Raw genomic sequence first — 22938 nt, 5'->3', positions numbered from 1 at the left:
AAAGCATCTCTCACCCTCGTCCACTGGCTGCACAGTAAAGTAAAGCATAATACGGGAACATTAAGCTCTTAATATGCTTGAGCCTGGTGTCACGCCACCTGCTGCACTACCGATTGCTATTCCTCTGTTAGAGACCCATGCACAGGGCTAAAGTCCAGCACTGTGAGAAAAATTTAATTGGACCCAGCGGTGGGGCCCACACAATGCACACCCATCTCCCGTGCCTCTCAGTCATGGTGTAGGATTGAGAGGATTAGGATAGACTCATAGGCCTATCAGCACTGAACCATGGCTATGAGTCCCAGGGAGAGGGGCCCTCTGCAAAGCCTTTCAGTGCTACACCATGGCCTCAAGATGTGCCCCCCCCCCCCCCACCATGAGCCCGAGCTGTCAGGCCCAGGGGAGAGTGGTTCCATTCCCTTGGCCTTTCAGCTATTGTCAAGTGCTGCAATGGAATGGTTTTTTTCTATTGCCCCTGACATCAAATCTATGGTTTGGTGCTGCAAGGCCCAGAAGAGGAGGGTCTCTTTCCCGGGGCCACACAGTCTTAGTTCCAAGCCATCGCTGTGAGGGCCAAGTAAGGTGATCAATTTTCCATTATCACTTCACAGGTCATTTTTTGGGGGGGGGGAGACACATTGCAGGTATGAGGGCATATTGCGTGTGTAGAGGCATCAGACAATGTGCATTGGAAACTAGGGGCACTATGAGTCACATAGCGGTTTTGTTTTTTTAAATTCTAAATCCCTCCCCTTAAAGCAGGCCCTGTTAAAAGATAATGCAGCTGGAGATTGAGTTTATCAAACTTGATTATTTTTATACTATACTTGTAATTGTATCCCTTTACCACCTCTTTGGAGTGAGCCTTGACTGCTCGCTGTTGCAAATTTTTAGTTTAGAAAGTAAACTCTGGTATCCAATTAGAATAAAATAGTCTCTAGGTTTGAAACACCAGTGGTAAATAGCTACCACGAAGTCCAGTAAGTACCCTCTGCCACAGGACCTGGTCCGGTGGTTACACTGGACTAGAATATTAGACATGGATATTTGGCAACTAATCTCAGCTTTATGATAGAAATAAACACTGTGTTCTAAAGCTTTGCAGGGCCCACATCAAAGTAACAATTCCTTGGGAGGGGCAGACCCTTCGTCTTGCCTTCAGAATCACTGACACCCCAGTTGTGGCCTGGTTGACTAGTTGGAAATGTGGAACCAGGAGGTTAAGTTTTTAATCCTGTCCCCAAATTGCATGCTCTTGGGCAATCACTTTTCTGAATGTATTACTCTGCTGCTCCCTGTATGGGAAGATTGGGAGTATTTTGAGTCTGTGGAAAAACTACTAGTCCGTGTGATTTAATAAATGGACTGAATATTACCTTGAAGCTGTGAGGTTCCCAGTCACATGGTATGGGAAACAACCTTTACAACGCAACTTTTACATCACGCTACCATTACAATGCAGTCATTACATCGCATGCTATTACAACGTAACCATTTCATCGCTTAACACTACAATGCATGACACTACAACGCATGTCATTACAACGCATGTCATTACAATGCATACCATTACAATGCATACGCATAGTACCCTTACACTATCCAACACTTACCCTACTGTTGCATCCCCTGGAGTTAGAATAGTAATTTTTACCCCTACACTACCCAACACTTACCCTACTGTTGCACCACCTGGAGTTAGAATAGTAATTTGTACCCCTATACTATCCAATACTTACCATAAATGCAATGTAGTGGTATGTGTTGTAATGGTATGCGTTGTAAAGGTAGTATGCGATGTAATGGAATGCATTGTAAATGTAGTTTCTTAAAATGCGATGTCGTGTCATGCGATGTAATGGAATGCATTGTAAAGGATGTTGCGATGTGAAAAATGTGTTGTAAAGGCATGCGTTGTAAAAGTATGCTTTGTAACTTCATACAACCCATGGTACAGTCACCTAAATGCAGTACAGTGGAAAATATATAGGGTTTGCTCCAAGTAGGAGTGCACTGCAGTCCTGCCTCTACTGATTTAGCCAACTGTTTGATTCTGGGCAAATAATTTTGTCTCTGTGCCCCGTCCACTGATTTGACAGCAGGTCAGCACTTTGAAACAGCTTTCATGTGAGAAATAGACATTCAAAGATTACTCCCCGGGGAGGTAGAGGTGGGGAGAAGATGTGGCGTTACTTCAGGGCTGCTGAATTTTGACTGTGTCTCATCCTGTGATTCTCGCAAGTCACTTAATCACACTGTGCCTAAAAAAAGGAATATGTCCATGTTTAACGTAACTGGTGCTCACGTAAAGCACTCCAATACCTTTCGGTCAAGTTTGCACTATATAAAAAGAGCAGAAGAAAACGGGTTTCATTTACACATTGAAAGCTATTTGCATTTAAATTACGGAGGGTGCTCCTGATCCTTCATGGTGCATGCCCCCCTCGTTTGCTACAACGTCTTCTTTTCTGCCACTGACAAGCATCTCTTTCGCAGCTCATCAGCATCTGAAAGAGTGAGAGTTGCTTGTCTTTATAAATGTTAAAACTGTCAGGCCCCAAAATGTGTGCTAGTTGGCACTGGCGTGGGAAGTGGATAGCATCCTTAATCACAGGTGAAACCTGGCAAATGCAGACAGGCCTCGCGCGACACGTGGGGCTGCAAGGCCCAGGGGGAAAGGGCCCCCCTTCCTGGGGGTTAACAGCCATTGCCAAGGGCTGCGAGGCACAGGGGAGGGAGGCCTCTTCCGCTATTCCTACACAAGCCTGTGAAGCACAGGGGAGAGGCAGCCCTTCCCTGGGCCACGCAGTGCTCACCACAGGCGCGAGGCCTAAGATGTGGTGAGGAAACACTTTTGTGAGGCCCCCTGTTGATGGGCTGAGCGCGGGGCCCTGGGCAGCCGCCCATGCTGCCCATGCCTAGCGCCGGCCCTGCCTACAGCCACTTCGTCGGGATCACTGATCCTGTTAGAGGCGTCGGTCTTCCCGCCAACCGCTGTGGGTCTGACTGCTGTACTGTAATTTTAGTAGATGGACCTGAGGGCTGTAGGGGGGCAGACCGCCACCGCCGGCCTGCTGGAGTGCAGTCCGTCCAGGCCATCATAATCAGCCCCTAGGTCTTGATCACATGAAATGCAGAATAGTCAATTACTTACCAAACGCAAAGTACATAAACAGTGTAGAAGGACTATGAGTGAACATTTATTCTGGTGGAACACAATGAGGATAATAGCATTCAGGTGGCACAGTATCACTGTTGGTTTATTCTGAAGGACAGTAGAGCTCGTACTTTAAAATGGATCGACATAGTACACTGTCAGATAATTTACATGATCCAAACTTCCTTCCTGTAATCTTCGCAGGAGATCAAGAATGACAGTTACTCTACTGCACGAAATTCCCACATTTCAATTAGTCCAATGACCACAATATCCACAATGCATTGCTCTTGTGCTGATTCTCAATGTCCACTCAGCTTTGTCTGCCATTGTTCTTTTTTCACAGAATCTTCCCTGCCCCATAATTTTCCCCTCGAACACACACCCTCTCTTTGGCCTCTAGAAATCAGTTTCATGTCGGGCAGAGTAATGTTGCAATCTTACGAAGTATTTTAGGCGTTTCAAACAGATTGCCATTCCATAATACAAAGTTTGTTTCCACAGGACTTCCCGCCTGTTAAGGACAATCCCTACCAGTGTTAGATACAAGTTCCCTGGGATTCGGCATCGTGCTTGGGAAAAGTACCCCTGCATTAACCCTGTCTTGCAATGTGTCAAACAAGGGACTCACCTCAATACTATCACCTCGTTCGTCAATTTCAAAATGCAGTCAGCGGGCGTTCTCAGTTGCTTCATCAAACCTTTGACGCCAAGAACGCCCAGCCTCACGGCCCGGGCCAGGGCTCGTATGCATATATATATTTATAAATATTCGAATGTATTACTGACGGTAGGTCTTGATAACAGACAGGTGAAGTAGTCTGTAGGTAAGACCTAAAAATGGAAAGAGTGGAAGTGCAGCCCACATTTTCATGGACTTTCTTCATTATAGTGTGTGTCAAAGGGTTTTAAAAACCATGTTGGCGAAGATTAGAATCCCCTACAATTCACTGTCTTGGAATGCATTTTTTCTATTTGTGATTTCTCTCGTAGTAATTTATACAAGTTCAATAGTGGTGTGTTTTAACTAATGACATGTTTCTGTCATTATATGCAACACTATCATGGTCACATAACAGCACAGATTTTATTTCAGGTTTTCCTGTTTTGTCTTTATTCGTTTTAATTTCACATAATCCAGGTGTAACAGATAAGCCTGTACTAGGAGATAGTACTGAATTAAAAAAGAGAAATGCCAAAGGGGAAACCCGCCTGCATCAGGCTGTGAGAAAAGGAGACCTGGCTTTGGTTAAAACTCTCATCACAGCCGGAATAAGTGTGAATCAAAAGGATCATGCAGGTTAGCATAACGTTATAATTATATATATATGATAAATTATACATGTTTGCATAGATGTCTATCCAAATTCAATAGGAATATTTTTGGGAGTTATTTTGGGAAAATGCTCTTTTCCTCAGGTTTCGCTTTCAAAGACAGGTTTTCGTGATTTTATTAAAGTATTTTTTCTACTGGTAGATATTTTGTGTGAGAATCATTTATTGTATTGCTCATCTGCCTGAGAAGCAAGTGCCTCTAAAAACCTGAAAGCAACATTAATATTAATCCCAGGCCCCTGACATACCTCCGTAAAAAAATTGTTTCCCTAGATTTTCATTTTTGATTTGTGTGTTTGGCTCATTAGAGAAGTAATTTAGCTTGGGTAGACATTGCTCATCCGATCCGAATTTTTCCAGACAACAGTTTTAAAATGGCGGATGTATTGCAGTGATGATGTAATATTTCAGGAACCATGAGACCTTTATACTTCATTTTGGTGTGGAAAACATAGGTTGTGGGGGTCAATTAGTCTTCTAGAGAAAGATAATATTTCCTCAGAGCAACCCTTCCACCATTTTCCAAAATTGCGGCATTAATAGAGGAAGAAGAGACATATAGAAATGAATCAAATAATAATGGTTTTTAATCTGTTTCATGTATACACCCAACAAGGTTTATGATCCGAATATGAAAAATAAATAATTTTTATCACTCCTGTTTTAGACACATATTCATAGTTCACTTTATTTATTTCAGCAATCACTTGTGGTACATTTGCAGAATTTTGAATATTTAAGAAGAGGGACATCTTTTTGTAGCCCAGGTTTTGCAAGTACATGTACTTGTAATTTCTGTGGGCAGAGGCTTTAGAAATGTTGTAGGTTTTAGCACCCCATAAATATCCTCCTAACTAAATTCACACATACCTATCTGAAAGAAACACGTAGTGATAGATTCCTTACCTTAGAATTACCCCCAGCCGTCAGACTGGATCTGGAAAGTTTTTCGTCAGCAGTACCCCTGCGTGTCGGTAGGCGGCTCCGTGTGCGTTGTTGGCGCCGTGATGACATTTTCGGAGCTACTTAGACACGCCCATGCGCGCTGACGTCCGTTCCTTCTTTTTCCGCACCAGCAAGCGCAGATCCGGGAAGAGCAAGTACCCCCAGTCACTTTTTGACTGACTTTTCGAGGCCTTTTACCTCATCTTTTCGAGTCGATCGACTCCTGGTGTCGTAGGGATGCCCGGTTTGAAGAACTGTGGGGACTGTCATCGCATGATGTCGGTGATAGATCCCCACCGCATGTGTCTCTACTGCCTGGGGCGCGACCACGACCCCAAGTCGTGCCCCGACTGCTGGGCCATGGCGCCGAAGACTTTGCGGGAGCGGTCCTGAAAGTTGGTTGAAGTCTGGCAGTCGGCTCCGCTCAAGGTCCCAGTCTCGTGGGAGGTCGAAGGACCGGTCGCGGAGTAGTCATCACCACTCTTCTGGATCTAAGTCTTCGCACTCGGGGTCAGGTAAGTCGAAGCAGTCCAAGAAGAAGTCGAAGAAGCATCGTCGTTCTTCGACTTCCCCTCGCGCGCCGTGGCGGAGGGTGTGGGCGGTGCCACCTCTGCGGCTCTTGCGGAGCCTGCGACGTCGCCCCCAATCTACCCCCTTTCCCGGGTGCAGGGCGCGACGCCTGCCCAGGTGCAAGAATTTCTTGCTGCCATGGCCCGACTCTTTCGGCCCTATGGCCCCACCGGTGTGCCTACGGGCCCGACGGGGGGTCCTGCCCTACCATCTCCGGCGGCTCCAGCCCCAATGTCGGCTCCGGCCACGGCGCGCAGGCCTCCCAGAGGTCTGGGATCAGACCCCGATTGACGCCGCTTGACCTTGCAACACCTCCACTGGTGCCGGTCTGCCAGGGCAGCTCTTCTGACGTCGCCCCCTCCTCGGGACGACGTTGTCCCCAGTTTCAGCACTGACCCTGACACTGTGCCGAATCGGCGTCGCTCGATGCCGATACCGATACCGAGGCCAATGGGACCTTTTATGCCCTATGTCCATCCTCCTTATTTTGAGCCTGTTCCACAGACTTCGGAGGAAGTGGAGGGCTGGGAAGGGTCTGAGGACCATCTGGCACAGGATTGTGCTTATGATGCGGACTGGGCAGAGGATTTGGGGAAAGCCAGTGGTCTTGACACCCCACCTGACCCTGGCATGCTGTCTCCTCCTACCGTGGCTACGGAGGAGGGAGCCAGTTACGCAGTGGTGTTGCGTAGGGCAACCGAGGCTCTCCACCTCGAACTCCCTACAGTGTCCGTCGGGACTAACCTCCTGACAGAAGTGCTTCAACCGGCGGCTACCTCCTCGGAGCCCTTGCTGCCGTTCAATGAAGCACTGACGGACGTTCTTTTGGGCACCTGGTCCAGGCCCCAACACAGGGGCTCCTGTGGATAGGAACGTGGCCGACGCCATCGGCCGGCTCCGTGTGAACCACTCTTCCTCACCCAACACCCCACCCTTGTCTTGGTGGTCCATACTTCAGCTTCACAAAGCGCGTTCCCTACTGCACCTCCGGATAGGGAATCCAAGAAGCTGGATCAGTTTGACAAGAAACAGTTTTCATCTACCAGCTTAGGGCTGCGGTCGCTGAACACCGCATGCCTCTTGGGCCATCATACCCACGCTCTGTGGGACACAGTTGCGCAGGTGCTGCCCAACTGCCTGGAGGAGGCCCAGGCAGTTCTCTCCCAAGCAATTACGGCTGGGAGAGATGCAGCTAAGTTCACCATACGTTGTTGGCTGGATACAGTCGACTCACTGGACAGGTCGATTTCCACGACGGTGGTGCTTCGGCGCCACGCCTGGTTGAGGACAACTGGCTTCTCAGGGGATGTCCAGAACACCTTGATGGACATGCCTTTTGATGGCATTCACCTTTTTGGCAACAAGGCGGACAGTGCGTTGGAGCGCTTCAAGAACTCCCGGGCTACGGCCAAGTCATTGGCCCTGACGGCCGCTCTGCCTCCTCCGCCTTCTGCCTTTTGCTCATTTCATGGCCACGAAAGGGGCGCCCGCATCGTTCGCAAAGCCACAGGCCACAACAGCAACAACTTCAGCGTGGCCGCGGATGTGGGAACCGTCGAAGGGGTGCAGGGGGCCAGTGGGCGGGCCAGTCCACTTCCACCCCCGCAGCATCCACTTCAAAGCCCTCCTAGTCCCACCATTAAGGCCCATTAGACGCGAGTGGGTGGACAAATACGCCATCATCTCCACCACTGGTACACCATCAGCCCGGACAAGTGGGTCCTGCAAATTGTCCGAAGGGGCTACTCCTTCCCCTTTGAGGCAACCCCTCCAGCCATGCCACCTCAGTACCACTGTATGTCGGGGGATCACTTGGCGCTTCTCCAGGAGGACCAAGGGGGCCATTGAGCACATTCCGACTCCAGAAGTAGGCCGTGGTTGTTATTACCAATACTTTCAAGTTCCAAAGAAGGACAAAGGGGGCCTAGGTTCTATCTTAGAACTTCAGAATGTCAATCGCTGCCTCCGGAAAGAGAAGTTCAAGATGCTCCCGCTGGCTCAGGTCTTGTCTGGCCCAGACCCGCAAGACTGGATGGTGGCGTTGGACTTGCAGGACGCCTATTTCCATGTCCCTGTCCTGCCTGCCCATAGACGCTACTCGCGATTCACGGTAGGCCACGAGCATTTTCAGTTCACCGTGCTCCCCTTTGGCCTTACCAGCACCCCTCGGGTGTTTAGGAAAATGATGGCGGTGGTCGCAGCTCATCTGCGCAGATCAGGGGTTTCAGTCTTCCCCTATCTCGACGACTGGTTGTTGAAGGCGGGCTCACCCCAGTCAGCTGTCTCCCACCTCCAGACGACGGCCAACCTCATGCATTTGTTGGGGTTCTCCATCAATGTGCCGAAGTCGCATCTGATTCCCTAGCAGAAGCTCCTTTTCATCGGAGCGGTTCTGGACTTGGCGCGGTTTCAGGTTTATCCTCGCAAATAGCGAGTCCGGGACATTCAGTCTATGATTCCGATCTTTCAGCCTCTGTCCCGGGTTTCGGTCATAATGACCCTTTGACTGCTGGGTTTGATGACCTCCTGCATCCTGCTTGTGGATCATGCCAGATGGCATATGCGGGCTCTGCAGTGAGACCTGAAGTTCCAGTGGGCACAACATCAGGGCAACCTGTCCGATCACGTCCAGATCTCGGAGGGCACTGCAAGGCAATTGCAATGGTGGCTCACGAATAGCGATTGGGTCGATGGCAGATCCCTCTCCCTTCCCCAACCGGAGCAGACAGTTGTGACGGACGCGTCCCTTCTGGGATGGGTCGGCCACATGGGAGAGGCGGAGATCAGAGGCCACTGGCCTCCAGTGGGATCCCAGCTCCACATCAACCTGTTGGAGCTTCGGGCGATCCGACTGGCACTGAAGGCATTCCTTCCCTCTGTCTGGGGAAGTGTAGTGCAGGTGTTCACGGACAACACCACCACCATGTGGTACTGCAACAAACAGGGCGGGTGGGGTCGTGCACCCTATGCCAAGAGGCCCTGCGTCTCTGGGCTTGGATGGAACATCAGGGCATGTCCCTGGTGGTTCAACACCTGGCAGGTTCTCTGAACGCCAGCGCGGACGAACTTAGCCGTCGGTGCATGTTGGATCACAAATAGCGTCTGAACTCAGACATGGTGCAAGGTCTCTTTCAGCAGTGGGGAGAGCCTTGGTTAGATCTGTTCGCCACCAAAGACAACGCGCAATGTCATCAGTTCTGCGCATTGGAATTTCCAAGGCGGCACTAGCTCAGGGACGCTTTTCGTTGTGAGTGGACAAGAAAAGAGAGAAGGTAACATGGAAAGAGGGCGCTCAGCTGTGAGTATGGCACTATTATAGATTCAGAGTTATCCCAGGGACTGCTACAAGGCTGGAAAGGAAGGTTACCTAACTTCCGGCCGACAGCCGAAATCCGAGGGAGATATATACTGCAACTTTGAATAGGGATATAGACCCTGCAAACGGAAATTTGTATCACGGAAAGAGAGCACTGGACGCTTACCTATTGAGACTTAGATCCATTGAGAAATTAATACATCGTCACTAGATGAGATATAGGTGGGAGTGGAAAAGTGGAGAGATACTGATGATTGTCGTGACAAACGTGTGCTGGAAGTAACTTGATACTTATGGATAATCTATTCTAAATTGAGCCCTGAGGAAGTTGACTGGCACAGATAAATGCCCAACGAAACACGTGTTGGCTGCTGTGGATGTTTTTGAAATTTGTGAAACTTGGACTCTGATTTTGAGAAATTTGGAATGAACTTTGAGGATACTTTGAGTGAATAAAGGACTTGAGAACCTGAGGAATCTGGACTGAACTCTGAAATTTGATATTTAAACACGGATCAACGTACATCAGGATTCTGGTGTTGATTGTTTATTCAATGAGGAATTGTACTTTCGTCCTTATATCTGTCATTTGAATTTTGATAATTACAAAACTTTTTCTGTTGTTTTGGAAGATAATTATCTGATGTTAGACTGCTCGGCAGGATTTCTAATTTCGTTGTGAGTGGAGTTGCAGTCTGTTGTACTCCTTTCCGCCTATACCACTTCTGCCGAGCTGAAGAAGATCAGGCGCGACCGGTCCCAAGTCATCCTCGTGGCTCCGGACTGGGCTCGAAGAGTATGGTATCTCGAGCTACTCAGTATGAGCATTGATCCCCGATCCGTCTGCCTCTTCGGAAGGATCTTCTGTCGCAGCAGCAGGGGATGGTCCTCCAACCGAACCTGTCCAGTCTCCACCTCCTTGCTTGGAGATTGAGCAGCGGAAGTTGACGTCTTTCGACCTGCCTCCCGAAGTCTGTAATGTTATTCTGGCAGCCCTGCGTTCCTCCACAAAACGGTATACACTTGTAGGTGGAATAAGTTTGTGGCATGGTGCACAGCAAAGGCTGTGGATCCCTTTTCTGCCCCTCTTTCAGATGTCGTTCTTTTTCATCTCTCTTTGGCCCAGCAGGGCTCTGCTCTGGGCACTATCAAGGGCTATCTCTCTGCCATTTCCACCTTTCTAAGGCTCCCAGATCAGCCTTCCCTTTTCAAGTCCCCTGTTGTGAATAGATTCCTGAAAGGCATCACGCATATGTTTCCTCCTGGTCCTTTTGTGATGCCTCAGTGGGACTTGAATCTAGTTCTTACCTTTCTGATGTGCGCTCCCTTTGAGCCACTTCATAATTGCTCTCTTCGTCTTCTGGCTCTAAAGACTGCTTTCCTGGTTGCCATCACCTCTGCCAGAAGAGTGAGTGAGCTCCATGCTCTTTCTTCTAAACCTCCTTTTCTCTCTGTCCATTCGGACAAAGTTGTTCTGAGGACTCGTCCTTCCTTTCTGCCAAAGGTTGTCATCGCCTATCACTTCGGGCAGACCATCACTTTGCCCACCTTCTTTCCGCCTCCCCATCCCTCTAAAGCGGAAGAGAGGCTCCACCGTCTGGACCCAAAACGTGCACTCTCTTTCTATCTGAGTCGCACACAACCATTCCGGGTGGATGACCAGCTCTTTATTGGCTACGTGGGCGCCAAGAAAGGTCTGGCTGTGCACAAACGGACCATCTCTCAGTGGGTCGTTCTGTGCATAAAGGTTTGCTACTCCTTGGCTAAAAAGGAGCCTCCGGTGGGGTTGCGCGCCCATTCTACCAGGGCGACGGCGGCCACTACTGCTCTGGGACATGGCGTTCCCTTGCAGGACATTTGTCAGGCAGCTATGTGGGCCTCGCTGCACATGTTTACCAAGCACTACTGCCTGGACAACCACGTCCGTAGAGACGGCTTCTTTGGCCTTTTTGTTCTTCAGGACTTTCTTGTGTGATCTTGGTTCGCAGACCCATGGTCATGTAGAAATTGTGGACATTTGTTGCATTGAATTTTGGCTCTGTGTTGAAGCCAGTTATTAGCATTTTCTGTTGATAAGGGTCACATGACCTGCACGTTATTCCTTCCCATTCCTTGCACTCAATTTCACTGACACCCTCCCATGTCCCCTCCCTCACCATTGGGGCACAAATGTTTTCTGACTAAATGATGTAATGTTTTTTGATAAACAGAATCTAAAGACACACTGTGATTAAACAACAGTGTACCTATTTGATTTTCTGACTTTTGTTTATGTTTTCCTTGATTCTTGCACCAATTGTTTTCCCTGTTTTTAATAAATGTGTTCTGGGACCCTTTCCCTATTTGTATCAGTGTCCAGAGGAGGCCCGGGCAGTGCTCTCCCAGGCTGTCGCCCCCGGGAGAGATGCAGCAAAGTTTACGATCCATTGTGGGCTGGACACCCCTGACTCTCAGGGCAGGAACATTTCAACATTGGTAGGGCGAGGCCTGCATGAGGTCCACTGGCTTTTTAAGGGATGTCCAGAACACTCTGATGGACATGCCCTTTGATGGTGGTCGCCTTTTTGGCGACAAAGCAGACAACGCCCTAGAGCGCTTCAAGGACTCACGGGCTACGGCCAAGTCCTTGGGCCTCTCCTCCCGTCCGGGGCAGTCTGCTTTATGCCCCTTTCGTGGCTACGGAAGGGGTACCCCGCCACGTCCCACCTAGGCTGCAGCAAGTTACCCAGCCTTCGCGCGGCTGGGGACGTGGAAACAACCGGCGAGGTTCCAGGGTTTAGCGGGCAGGCCAGTCCACCAACCCCCCTCTGCAGCAGCCTCCAAACCCTCCTAGTCCATCCTTTCAGGCCCATCATACACCAGTGGACGGCAGGATTCGCCATCACCTCCCCCACTGGCGCACCATAACTTCGGAAAGGTGGGTTTTGCCAGTAGCCCGAAGGGGCTACTCCCTCTCCTTTGAGACTACCCTGCAAGCCATGCCACTGCAATCCCACCGCATTTCGGAGGATAACCTGGCCCTTCTCCAGCAGGAGGCTACGGCTCTCTTGACCAAGGGAGCCATCGAGCGCGTCCCTGCCCCAGAAGTAGGTTGTGGTTGTTACTCCCACTACTTTCTGGTTCCCACGAAGGACAAGGACCTGTGTCCTATCGTGTACCTCAGGGACGCCAATCGCTTCCTCCGGAAGAAGAAGTTCAAGATGTTGACGCTTGCTCAGGTCTTGTCTGACCTCGACCCACAAGACTGGATGGTAGCGTTGGACTTGCAGGACGCTTATTTTCACATCCCTGTCCTGCCGGCCCACTGGCGTTAAGTGCGGTTCATGGTAGGCCACGAGCACTTTCAGTTTTCCGTGCTCCTCTTTGACCTTACCAGCGCCCCTCGGGTGTTCAGGTAAGTGATGGCAGTGCTTGCAGCTCATCTGCGCAGACCAGGGGTTTCACTCTTCCCCTATCTTGACGACTGATTGTTGAAGGCGGGCTCGCCCCAGGCAGTCATCTCCCACCTCCAGACTATGGCCAACCTCCTGCACGTGCTGGGGTTCTCCATCAATGTGCCGAAGTCACACCTGATTCCCTCTCGGAAGATCCTCTTCATTGGGGCGGTTCTGGACACGGGCGGTTTTGGGTCTATCCTTCCGAACAGCGAGTCCGGGATATTCGGGCTATGATTCCGATCTTTCAGCCTCTGTCCCGGGTGTTGGTCAGAATCACCCTAAGGCTGCTGGGCCTCATGGCCTCCTGCATCGTGCTGATCGAACATTTCAGATGGCATATGTGGGCTCTGCAGTGGGACCTGAAGTTCCAGTGGGTGCAGCATCAGGGGAATCTGTCCGATTGCATCCAGAACTCGGAGGGCACTGCTCGACAACTGCAGGGGTGGCTTACGAACCATGATTGGGTCAATGGCAGATCCCTCTTCCTTCCCCAACCTGACCACACTGTGGTGATGGATGCTTCCCTTCTGGGATGGGGCGGCCGTATGGGAGAGGCAGAGATCAGAGGCATCTGGTCTCCAGCAGAGTCTGGGCTTCACATCAACCTTCTGGAGCTCCGAGCGATTCGTCTTACACTGAAGGCATTCCTTCCATCTGTCCGGGGAAGAGTGGTGCAGGTATTCACGGACAACACCACCGCCATGTGGTATTGCAACAAACAGGGCACGGTGGGGTCATGGACCCTATGTCAGGAGGCCCTCCGCCTCTGGACATGGCTGGAGTATCATGGCATTTCCTTGGTTGTTCAACACCTGGCTGGTTCTCTGAACGCCAGGACCAACGAACTCAGCCGCAGGTGCATGATGGATCACGAATGGCATCATCACTCAGAGGTGGTGCAAGGTCTCTTTCAACAGTGGGGAGAGCCTAGGTTAGATCTGTTTGCCACCAAAGAGAATAGGCAATGTCAGCAATTCTGCGCAGTGGAATTTCCAAGGTGGCACTCGCTCGGCGACGCTTTTCGTCGCGAGTAGAGTTGCCGTCTGTTGTACTCCTTTCCGCCTATACCACTTACCACTTCTGACCAGCGTGCTGAAGAAGATCAGGTACAACCTGGCCTGTTAGAACTGGGGGTCTCTAGTTGGCAGAGGTAGGTACAACTGTCCAAATAGGGACCCTTGCTTCTAGTCAGGGTAAGGAGGAACCACTCTTTAGATAACCCCTGCTCACCCCCTTGGTAGCTTGGCACGAGCAGTCAGGCTTATCAAAGGCAATGTGCTAAGTATTTGTACCAACACTCACAGTAACACAGTGAAAACACCACAAACTGACTCCACAACAGTTTAAAAAAATACAGGTATTTCATCTAAACTACACAAGACCAAAACAACAAATATCCAACATACACAGTTCAAGAATATGGTTTCAAAAGAGTTCTTAAGGTTGAGTTAAAATAATCCACAGTTGCATCACGTTTTAGCCAACAGTATCTTTAGATGCGACAAAAGTTCCAAGTGAAAGCTGTAGCGTTGAAAAGCAAGTGTTGCGTCACTCCTGAGACCCTGGGGAGGCGATGCTACAACTCCGCTGGATGCAGCGGGCGTGTTGCGATGACTCAGGTCTGTATGGGGAGGGATGCGATACCTTGCGTGGATTCCAGTGTACAGGTTTCGGTGGAAGCGGCTCGCAAAAGGTACGATGCGACGATCTCTGGGGCGGCGACGATCTCCGGTGCGGCGCGGCTCAGCGGCGATCTTCTCCTCTCGCGGCCCCTCGATGCGATGGCTCTGCGACGGCTCTCGCAGTGACGTGATGCGGTCCGCAAGCAAGCGGTGCGACAATCTCACCCAGTGACGACATGCTCTGCGACGTTACTCGCAGCGATGGTAATCTTCCCGCACCGGACTGGTGCATCCCGCAAACGAAGGATGCGACGACTCTGGCAGCGGCCCCAGGCGCTGCGACGATCTCAGCCTTCGTAGCGGCTGGAATTTCCTCGCACTGACGGGGATGAGCTCCGCAAGTGAGCGATGCATTAAAACTTGCAGGAAGTCTTTAAAATCTTGGTTTCCAGCTTCCCAACACAGGTACAACTTCTAGAGGCACCACAACTGGCCCAAGCACACTAGGAAGGACAGAACTCTCTCAGCAGAGTTCAGGGAAGCTGGGGGTGAAGTCCTTTTGTTCCTGGGAGTTCTTAACAGGGAGCCAGCTCCAATCAGGCCCTTGGAGATTCCTTCAAGCAAGGGGACACAGCACAAAGCAAAGTCCTTCCTCTCTCTTTGGCAGCAAAGCAACAGCAGGTCAATCCACCAGAGCAACAGCAGGACAGTCTTCCTTCTTCCGTTTCATCTTTCTATTTGGCAGAGGTTCCTTCTTGATTCCAGGATGATCTAATTTTCTGTAGTCTGGGGTCCTATACTTATACCCCTAAAAGTCTTTGTTCCCTTTGTGCAGGTGGGCTCTGAGCCCGGTCTGAACCAGTTCTGGGTGTTCCTTGAGCACTTTATTTTCCTGGCTTCTCCTTTCCTTTCAGAGAGAGGGGCAGGGTTGTCAGCCGCCCAGCAGGAGGTGGAGCCAGCACGGTGGAAAGCATGCACAGCCCTATTCAGGTCCAGGTGCTATCCCCTCCCACCACTCAAGATGCAGATGCAGTTTTTCAGCCTAGGGCTGACTCAGCCAGCCTCCTGGGGGCTCCCCAGCCCCTGTCACTCTCAAACCAGACAGTCAATTCACAAACAGGCCAAGGCACACTGAAAGGGCAGGCAAGAGATCAGCAACTTTCTAAAAGTGCTGTTCTCAAACACAGGATTTAAACACAACCTTTCCTAAAAGATGTATTATTAAATTCTGAGTTCAGGGATACCAGGTTTTATGTCCTAACTTGCTCCTATGGGAAGATATGCTGGTAGCCAGCATTCCCCATGATAGCCTATGGGCAAGGTAGCCTTACAATAGTGAAAAACGAAAATGACTGTCATTCACTACCAGAGCATGTCACCTGCACTAGTACATGCTCTATCTTTCACTTACATTGCACACTGCCCAAGGGGGTACCTTGGGCCTTCCATAGGGGTGACCAATGTGTTCAGAAAGGGAAGAGTTTGGCCTGGTCAGTGGGGACACTGACCAGGAGGACATGGCAGTTCACAGACTGCACACAGGCACTGCGGTGGCAGGCCTGATATCCATTTTAGGGCTACTCATGTGGGTGGCACAATCAGTGCTGCAGGCCCACTAGTAGCATTTGTATCACCAGCCCTGGCACACTTAGTGCACTTTACTAGGGACTTCTGGGTGAAACAAATATGCCAATCATGGATAACCAATTACCATCAAAATGTATACAGGGAGCACTTGCACTTTGACACTGATCAGCAGTGGCAAAGTGCCCAAAGCATCTACACCAGCAAAAACAAAATCCAGCACAGCATCAAAAATACAGGAGGTAGAGGCAAAAAGACAGGGGAAACCACCCCAAAGATGCCAGGTCTAACAGGGCCCAAGTCATTCTTTTTGTTTGCGTAAATCTTTTTATTAAACAGTTTCGACATACAGGTACAAATGCATAGAATCAATTGCGATTTACAGTGAAATCAGGTTACATACAATACAGCAGCATAATCCCTTAAAATTCACGGGGATGGGAGTCATCATCATCGGTTTCACCAGGAGGGGTACATATTTCGCCCCGGTAAGTGTTTCAGGGGACCCAAACCCTGGACCATCTGCGGGGGCAGCATGACGGTGGGCGGATGCGGGGCTCCCCAGAGTTGCGCAATATTTCTCTTGGCGATCATGCAACCAAGCGTGACCCATTTCATAGTGTAGGTGTTGAGGTCTGTAGGCTTCCAGATGTTAAGGAGGCACCCGGGCACTTCCGGTTTGATGTCTACCCCAACACTTCACTCATGACATTGTGAATGTTGCACCAGTATACCTGAATGTGTTCACAGTGCCATAGTATATGTACGAATGTGCCCAAATATGCGCAGCCTCTCCTACAAGAGCCATCAGTCACCCCATCCCATGTGCACCAGCTGGGGACCCGTGATGTAGATTCTGTGAAGGATCTTTAGTTGCACCAGTCTGAGTCGCGCTGGGATAGCGATCGTTTTAGGAGAGGATACCGCATCCTGCCAGGTTTCATCGTCTAGTTCTATTCCGTCCTCAGTCCATTTGTCTCGCAATTTCAGTAGGGTGGTGTCAAGATTATTGATGAGTTTCCGGTATATGTTAGGGAGATGGCCCTGTCAGGGGAGGCGTCCGGTGGAGTTGAGTCATCGGGTATTGCCGTTTGCTGCGAATGTCTGATTTGCAGGTATCGATAATATTCTGACTTCGCCAGGGCATATTGAGTTTGTAAATCGTCAAAGGGTTTCACACCCCCAGCGCACCAAAGGTCCTTGACATGCGAAATACCTATTAAGTCCCATTTATCAAATCCTTTTGAGTTTCCCATATACCCCAATTTCTGTGAGTCCCTCAAGGGCGTGGCCAGTGACAGCTTGTTTTGCCAGCCGGTTGACTTAGTAGCGGAGTGCCAGACTTTGACCGTGTGGGCAGTGGGCCCTGTGAGCAGGTATTTGTTTGGTGTTGAGTATAGCGCTCTTGAAAAGGTCCTCTTGGGTAAAAGGCATCAATCCATAAGGAAGCCCGTGTTGTCTGGGCGACCATATGTGCAATGGTTAATAGCTGCCAGATGAGCAACCCAGTAATATTTTTTAATATCAGGCAAACCGATGCCATCATACCAGCTAAGTGTCAGCTTTTTCATAGCAATGCGTGGTCTCCCTCCCCACAGGAGGTCCCTCAGGAGCCCTTCGAGATCCTTAAAGTACGAGTTTGGGACAAGGTCAGCCGAATTTTGCAGCGCGTACAGGAAACGGGGCAAAGACATAATTTTAAATAGTACAGCCTTGCCCAATAATGAGAGCGGGAGTGACTTCCAGTGTGTGATGCTGCTTTTTAGCCGCTGCAGTGGGGGGAGCAGATTGCGAGCGTATCGAACTGATGGGTCTAAAGATATAAATATTCCTAAGTATTTGAAGCCGTCTGAGATTATTGGAATCGGGCAATTTCGGGGTAAAGGGGGAGAAGTCCCCCATAGGACATACAGAAGTGATTTTTGCCAATTGACGCAAAACCCAGAATATCTACCAAAAATATCTAATAAGTCAAAAGCAGCTATTAGGGATCTCTTAGGGGACGTGAGATAGAGGAGGATATCATCAGCATATAGGGATATACGGTCCTCCCAGTCCACTAACCGCGGATCATTACATCTTTACGGATCCACGCTGCGAGTGGTTCAAGGGCCAAAGCGAATAGTAAGGGAGAAAGGGGGCACCCCTGATGGGTCCCCGGTTGAGTATAAAGGGCTCTGACTTTCTGTTATTTACAACTATCTGAGCCAGCGGCGCACTGTATAACAGTCGTATCCAGCGGCAGAAATTTGGTCAAAATCCTAGTTTAACAAGTACTGCAAAAAGATAGGGCCATTCCAATGTATCGAAAGCAATAGTGGTGTCTTGGGAGACCACAACGGCATCCTCACGTATCATCAGTACTCTGCCCAGAACTCCGTGCAGTCTGCGCAGGTTGAGAGCAGTATTTCTTTTAGGCATGAACCCTGACTGATCTGGATGGACTAGGTCGCCTATCACCTTGAGCAGCCTTGTGGCCAGTACTTTGGCCAGAAGTTTGGGTTCTGCATTCAGCAGCGATACAGGCCGATAGGAGGTGCACTCCACTTTGGGTTTCCCTTCCTTGTGGATTGTGACTATAGTAGCAATTCTCTAGTCGTACGGCAATGATCCCAGCTTAAGGCTGTCCTCGAACATAGACTTAAGATAGGGGGCCAGTTTATCTGGTCGAAGCTTGTAGAGCTTGATGGGAATGCCACTTGGGCCCAGTGCTTTCCCCGAACGTAGCGTTCGTATAGCTGTAGCTATTTCATCTGCAGTTAGTGCACTGTCCATGAATGTGAAGTCAGAGTCCGATAGTTTCGGGAGAGAGATATCTTTGATAAGATCAGTAAAGTCTGCTTCAGGGTATGGTGCCACCGAGCTATAGACGGTTTGGAAGTGAGCTGCAAAGTGATTAGCTATGTCTTGAGGATCTGTCACAGGGGAACCATCAGTACCGTTGATTTCTGTCACAAGCCTGCTGACCTGCTCTCTCTTATATAACCATGCGAGCAATTTGCCAGCCTTGTCGCCCCAGTCATATATATGACCTAGTCTTTCCTGTCCCTGTAGTTTGGCATGGTCAGGGACCAACGCCAGGTATTCTTCCTGTCGCAATCGGAGGGCGTGGAGGGCTTCAGGTGTGGCATCTGAGGTGACATCTGTTCTAGGCGGTATAGTTCCTGTTCAATGTCGGAGATTCTTTCACCCTGTCTTTTTTGGAGCCTGCCACCAAGGAAAGGGCCTGCCCCCGGACCACCACTTTGAAAGCTTCCCACAATATTTGGGGGGACTCAACTGTGTGCTCGTTCTCCAAAAAGTATTCATCTATGGCTTTAATTAGGCCTTTCCGTATTTTGGGGTTCTTGAGGTACCAGGGGTTTATTGGTACATTCCTTCCCACCTGTGAATGGTCTAGAACTATATGGACCCATAGAGGAGAGTGGCCGGAGATGCCCCTTGCCAGGTGGCGGACCTAAAGAATATCAGTAATTTGTGAAGCCGGGACAGACTGTTGTTTGCCCCTGAGTGGAAGGTGTATTGTGTTTTATCGGGGTTGTATGTCCTCCAGCCATCTAGTAGTCCCATCGCCTCTAAGAAACTGGAGAACGCATGTGCGGCTTGGGGGGTTGCACGGGTGGGGTGTCTATCTAGAGCACCTGAGACTATAGAGTTGAAGTCGCCTCTAAGCATGAGCGCAAAATCCATTACGCTTGCAGATTTTACGAATTTTCGGTAAATTCGCGATCCGCGAACTCCCGCGAATTTACCGGGAATTCGCAAATCCGCGAGCGGCGGATTCCGGGGGCAAAAGTTGAAACCTTGCTGGCCTGTTGTAACTATTTTACGATGGCGCCGGCAAGCTGCCAGCGCCATCCTCAAATAGTTACTAAGTTAGCTTCAACAGGAAGCTCTAATAGATAAAATAAAGCAGGTGCTCGAGCACCTGCTTTATTTTATCTATTAGAGCTTCCTGTTGAAGCTAATTTAGTAACTATTTTAGGATGGCGCTGGCAGCTTGCCGGCGCCATCGTAAAATAGTTACAACAGGCACAAAACGGTGGCGTCTTCTTGAATAAATATGAAGGGCAGGGTTCATTCTGGCACGATGGTCCTGGCACAAAAATTAAACCTCAACCGGAAGCACTTACAGATACCAATTAAGCATGTGCCCTAGTTGAAGCTTAAATTCAGTGACTCATTCATCGGCCCAAAAAACAATCGTGAGCGTTGTCAAGGCTGGGCAGATGTGCCTTCTTCCCAAATATACCATCGAAAATCAGCTGTGATGCTGGACAGAGGCCTTTGCATCCTTGACTTTCACAAGCGCAATCCTCGTGCTGTTCCTGTGGCCAGGAGCTTCTGTATCTTCATCTGCTGCTCTGATCGGTCTCTGACCTTTTATACACACAAGAGGCATGTGCACTCGCATGGAAGCCCCGCCCCAAATCCGCCGATCCGCAAATCCGCAAAATCCGCGAATTTTGCGGATCCACGATCCGTGAATACGCAAATCCGCGAATCGTGGATCCGCAAAATCCGCCCATGCTTAGTCGCCTCCGAGCACCAGTTGTCCGTCAGGCAACGCCAAGAGTACAGCACTGAGATCAGTGAATGTTGTACCCTGCATACCAGGGGGCGCGTATATTGACATAAAGGTGATAGGTCTGCCCTCCCCAAGAGCCCTTGATTCCTACATATCTGCCCCGGTCGTCTAGATATGTAGAGGTGATTGAGAGAGAAAATGACTTTTTTTGCATAATGCCTACTCCCCTGGAGCTAGAGGTGAAGCCCGCGTGCGCCACCATCGAATACCCCCATCTGTGCATAGCTTTGCATATGTTACCAATGAGGTGCATTTCCTGGAGTAATACAATGTCCGGTGATTGTCTACTAATATACTGTAACACAACACTCCTCTTAATCTTATCCCCCAATCTGTTAACATTCCAACTTAGAATTTTGGTTTCCCTGTTATACTGTACTCCCATTGGCAGTTAGACAAGACCCCACTAGCGGGGTTACGTGTATACATTGTACCATCGAGATAATGCAAAGAAACAACAAACAAAGTAAACATCAGCCCCTCCCAATATCCCCCCACCCTGCTCCCCTGCACTCTGGGCTCAGACCTGCCTTTGTTATTTAAATGCAGAGTGCCTGTCGCCCAACTTTTCTAATGAAAGAAAAAACACACTGGGAGGCCTCAGTTTCGTTGGGTCCCCCGCCTACCATCACAGATTATCAATGCAGAACATGCCAAATATTCAGAGCATCAAGCGTGAAAGCTCCCAAGGACATCAGGGCAAGGTTCAATCCCAGCTTGTGATGAGTGCTGGTGTCTCAAGTTGCAGCAACGATGGAAGCTAAGTGATTTAAAGGCTGCAAAAGGCCCCTCTACGAGAGTTTGTCGCGGAAGTTAATGTTCGGTGGAGTTCTGTTCCGGTGGGATCTTAAGACTGTCCAGCCAAACGGATGCCTCCTCCGGGAGGTCAAAGAAGCGGGTTTTGCCATCCAGTTCAACTCTCAAGCGTGCTGGGAAGAGCATGGCGTACTTGAGACCTTTTTCCCTCAGTCTGCGCTTAACATCGAGGAAGGAGCGTCGCTTCATCTGCAACGCCCGGGTGAAGTCAGGAAAGAGAGTGATTTCCGAGTTGTCTAGGTCAGTGGTTCCCAAACATTTGACTCCTGAGGACCCCCATTGAGTCACCACTGGAAGCCGGGGACCCCCAAGCAATTTGTAAGTTTTACATTTCAAACATTAAAACAGTAATTCGGAAAAAAATTAACACACATGTGCACACAAAACAATACTAATGATTTTAGGGACATATTTACAAGCCCCTATCACCATGGGAACATCACTTTTTGAGACGTTCCCGTGGCGATAGAGGCTTTGCCTTATTTACAAGGCAACGTTAAGCCACTTAACGTAACGTGGCTTAACGGTTCCTTATAAATAAGACCCCCTTTCACACAATGCTTAGCGTGAAAAGGGTGGGCAGTGGGTGTTGTGATGGGGGTTTCCCCTGCAACACCCATTGATTTTGACGCTGCCCCCTATTTACAAGAGCAGCGTAAATGGGAAGCAGCGCCAAAATTAAGACCAGGGAAAACCTGGTCTTAACTTGGTGAAGCAAGGAAAAATGCTTAATTTCTCCTCGTTTTTGCAAAGCGCCTTGGATTGTTTATGTTCAGGAAGGCGACCCTTCCTGCACATCAACAATCTTTAAAAAAAATTACATTTTGTAACTTCCATGTGTGATGCATTAAGCAGCACACATAGAAGTGACAAAATGACATTTCAAGATTGTTTATGTGCAGGAAGGGGGACCTTCCTGTACATAAACAATCTTCCCCTGTTAAGTGTAGCGCCAGCGCAGGGGAAACCCAGGGCTGCACCATATTCTTGTAAATATGGTGCAGCCCTGCGTTTCTGAAGTAGTGGAGTGTGTTGTTAAGCCAAGGAGGCTGATCTGGAGAAGCACAAACTCAAGGAGTGCTGGTCTGGAGAAGCACAAACTCAGGATTCAGAACATAACACAGTGGTTAGCATTGACTTTAACAATAAAAATGTATTTCCACCCAAATAAACCTTTTTAGAAGCATCAGGATACTGAAAGACTGAGAAAAAACATAAGTCACTAACTTGTACCTTGCAGTTTGCAAGCAGCTGTTTGATGACAGTTTTTTGGTCACTGTGTTAGATTACGATTGTCACTTATGAACTGCACTGTAACAAAAGAATCTCTCTGACAAAAGCAGTAACCCACTGAACTATGCATATCAAATACTGTGTTTTAAAATGCATGGTACACGTTCTTTGCAGTAGGCATATTAACCCTCTGTGCTACATTAGTTCAGTCACAGCTGCCACTGGACAAAACTCTCATGTCTCTCCAGAAGGGAAATTAATCACTGTCGTTGTCTTGACACTTTTATTGTTCTTTGAAAACTGCTAATTAAACAAGATACTTTGCAGTGCTTTTA

General features: G+C 49.2%; 1 protein-coding gene across 5 annotated transcripts in view; it reads left to right on the top strand.

Moving 5' to 3' along the window:
- The window catches only part of ANKRD31 (ankyrin repeat domain 31), a 2265957-nt gene that overhangs the window by 1324165 nt on the left and 918854 nt on the right, over positions 1-22938 (top strand). For all 5 annotated transcript variants that reach the window (XM_078675241.1, XM_078675243.1, XM_078675240.1 and 2 more), the window contains one exon: positions 4299-4457. In XM_078675241.1, the coding sequence (XP_078531367.1) occupies positions 4299-4457 (159 nt within the window). The remainder of the gene's footprint in view (positions 1-4298; positions 4458-22938) is intronic.

The sequence above is a fragment of the Lissotriton helveticus genome, chromosome 2_1 (genome assembly GCF_964261635.1).
Source record: "Lissotriton helveticus chromosome 2_1, aLisHel1.1, whole genome shotgun sequence".
NCBI lineage: Eukaryota > Metazoa > Chordata > Amphibia > Caudata > Salamandridae > Lissotriton > Lissotriton helveticus.
The sequence above is the reverse complement of the archived record's forward strand: the minus strand, read 5'-3'. Positions and strand labels throughout refer to the sequence as shown.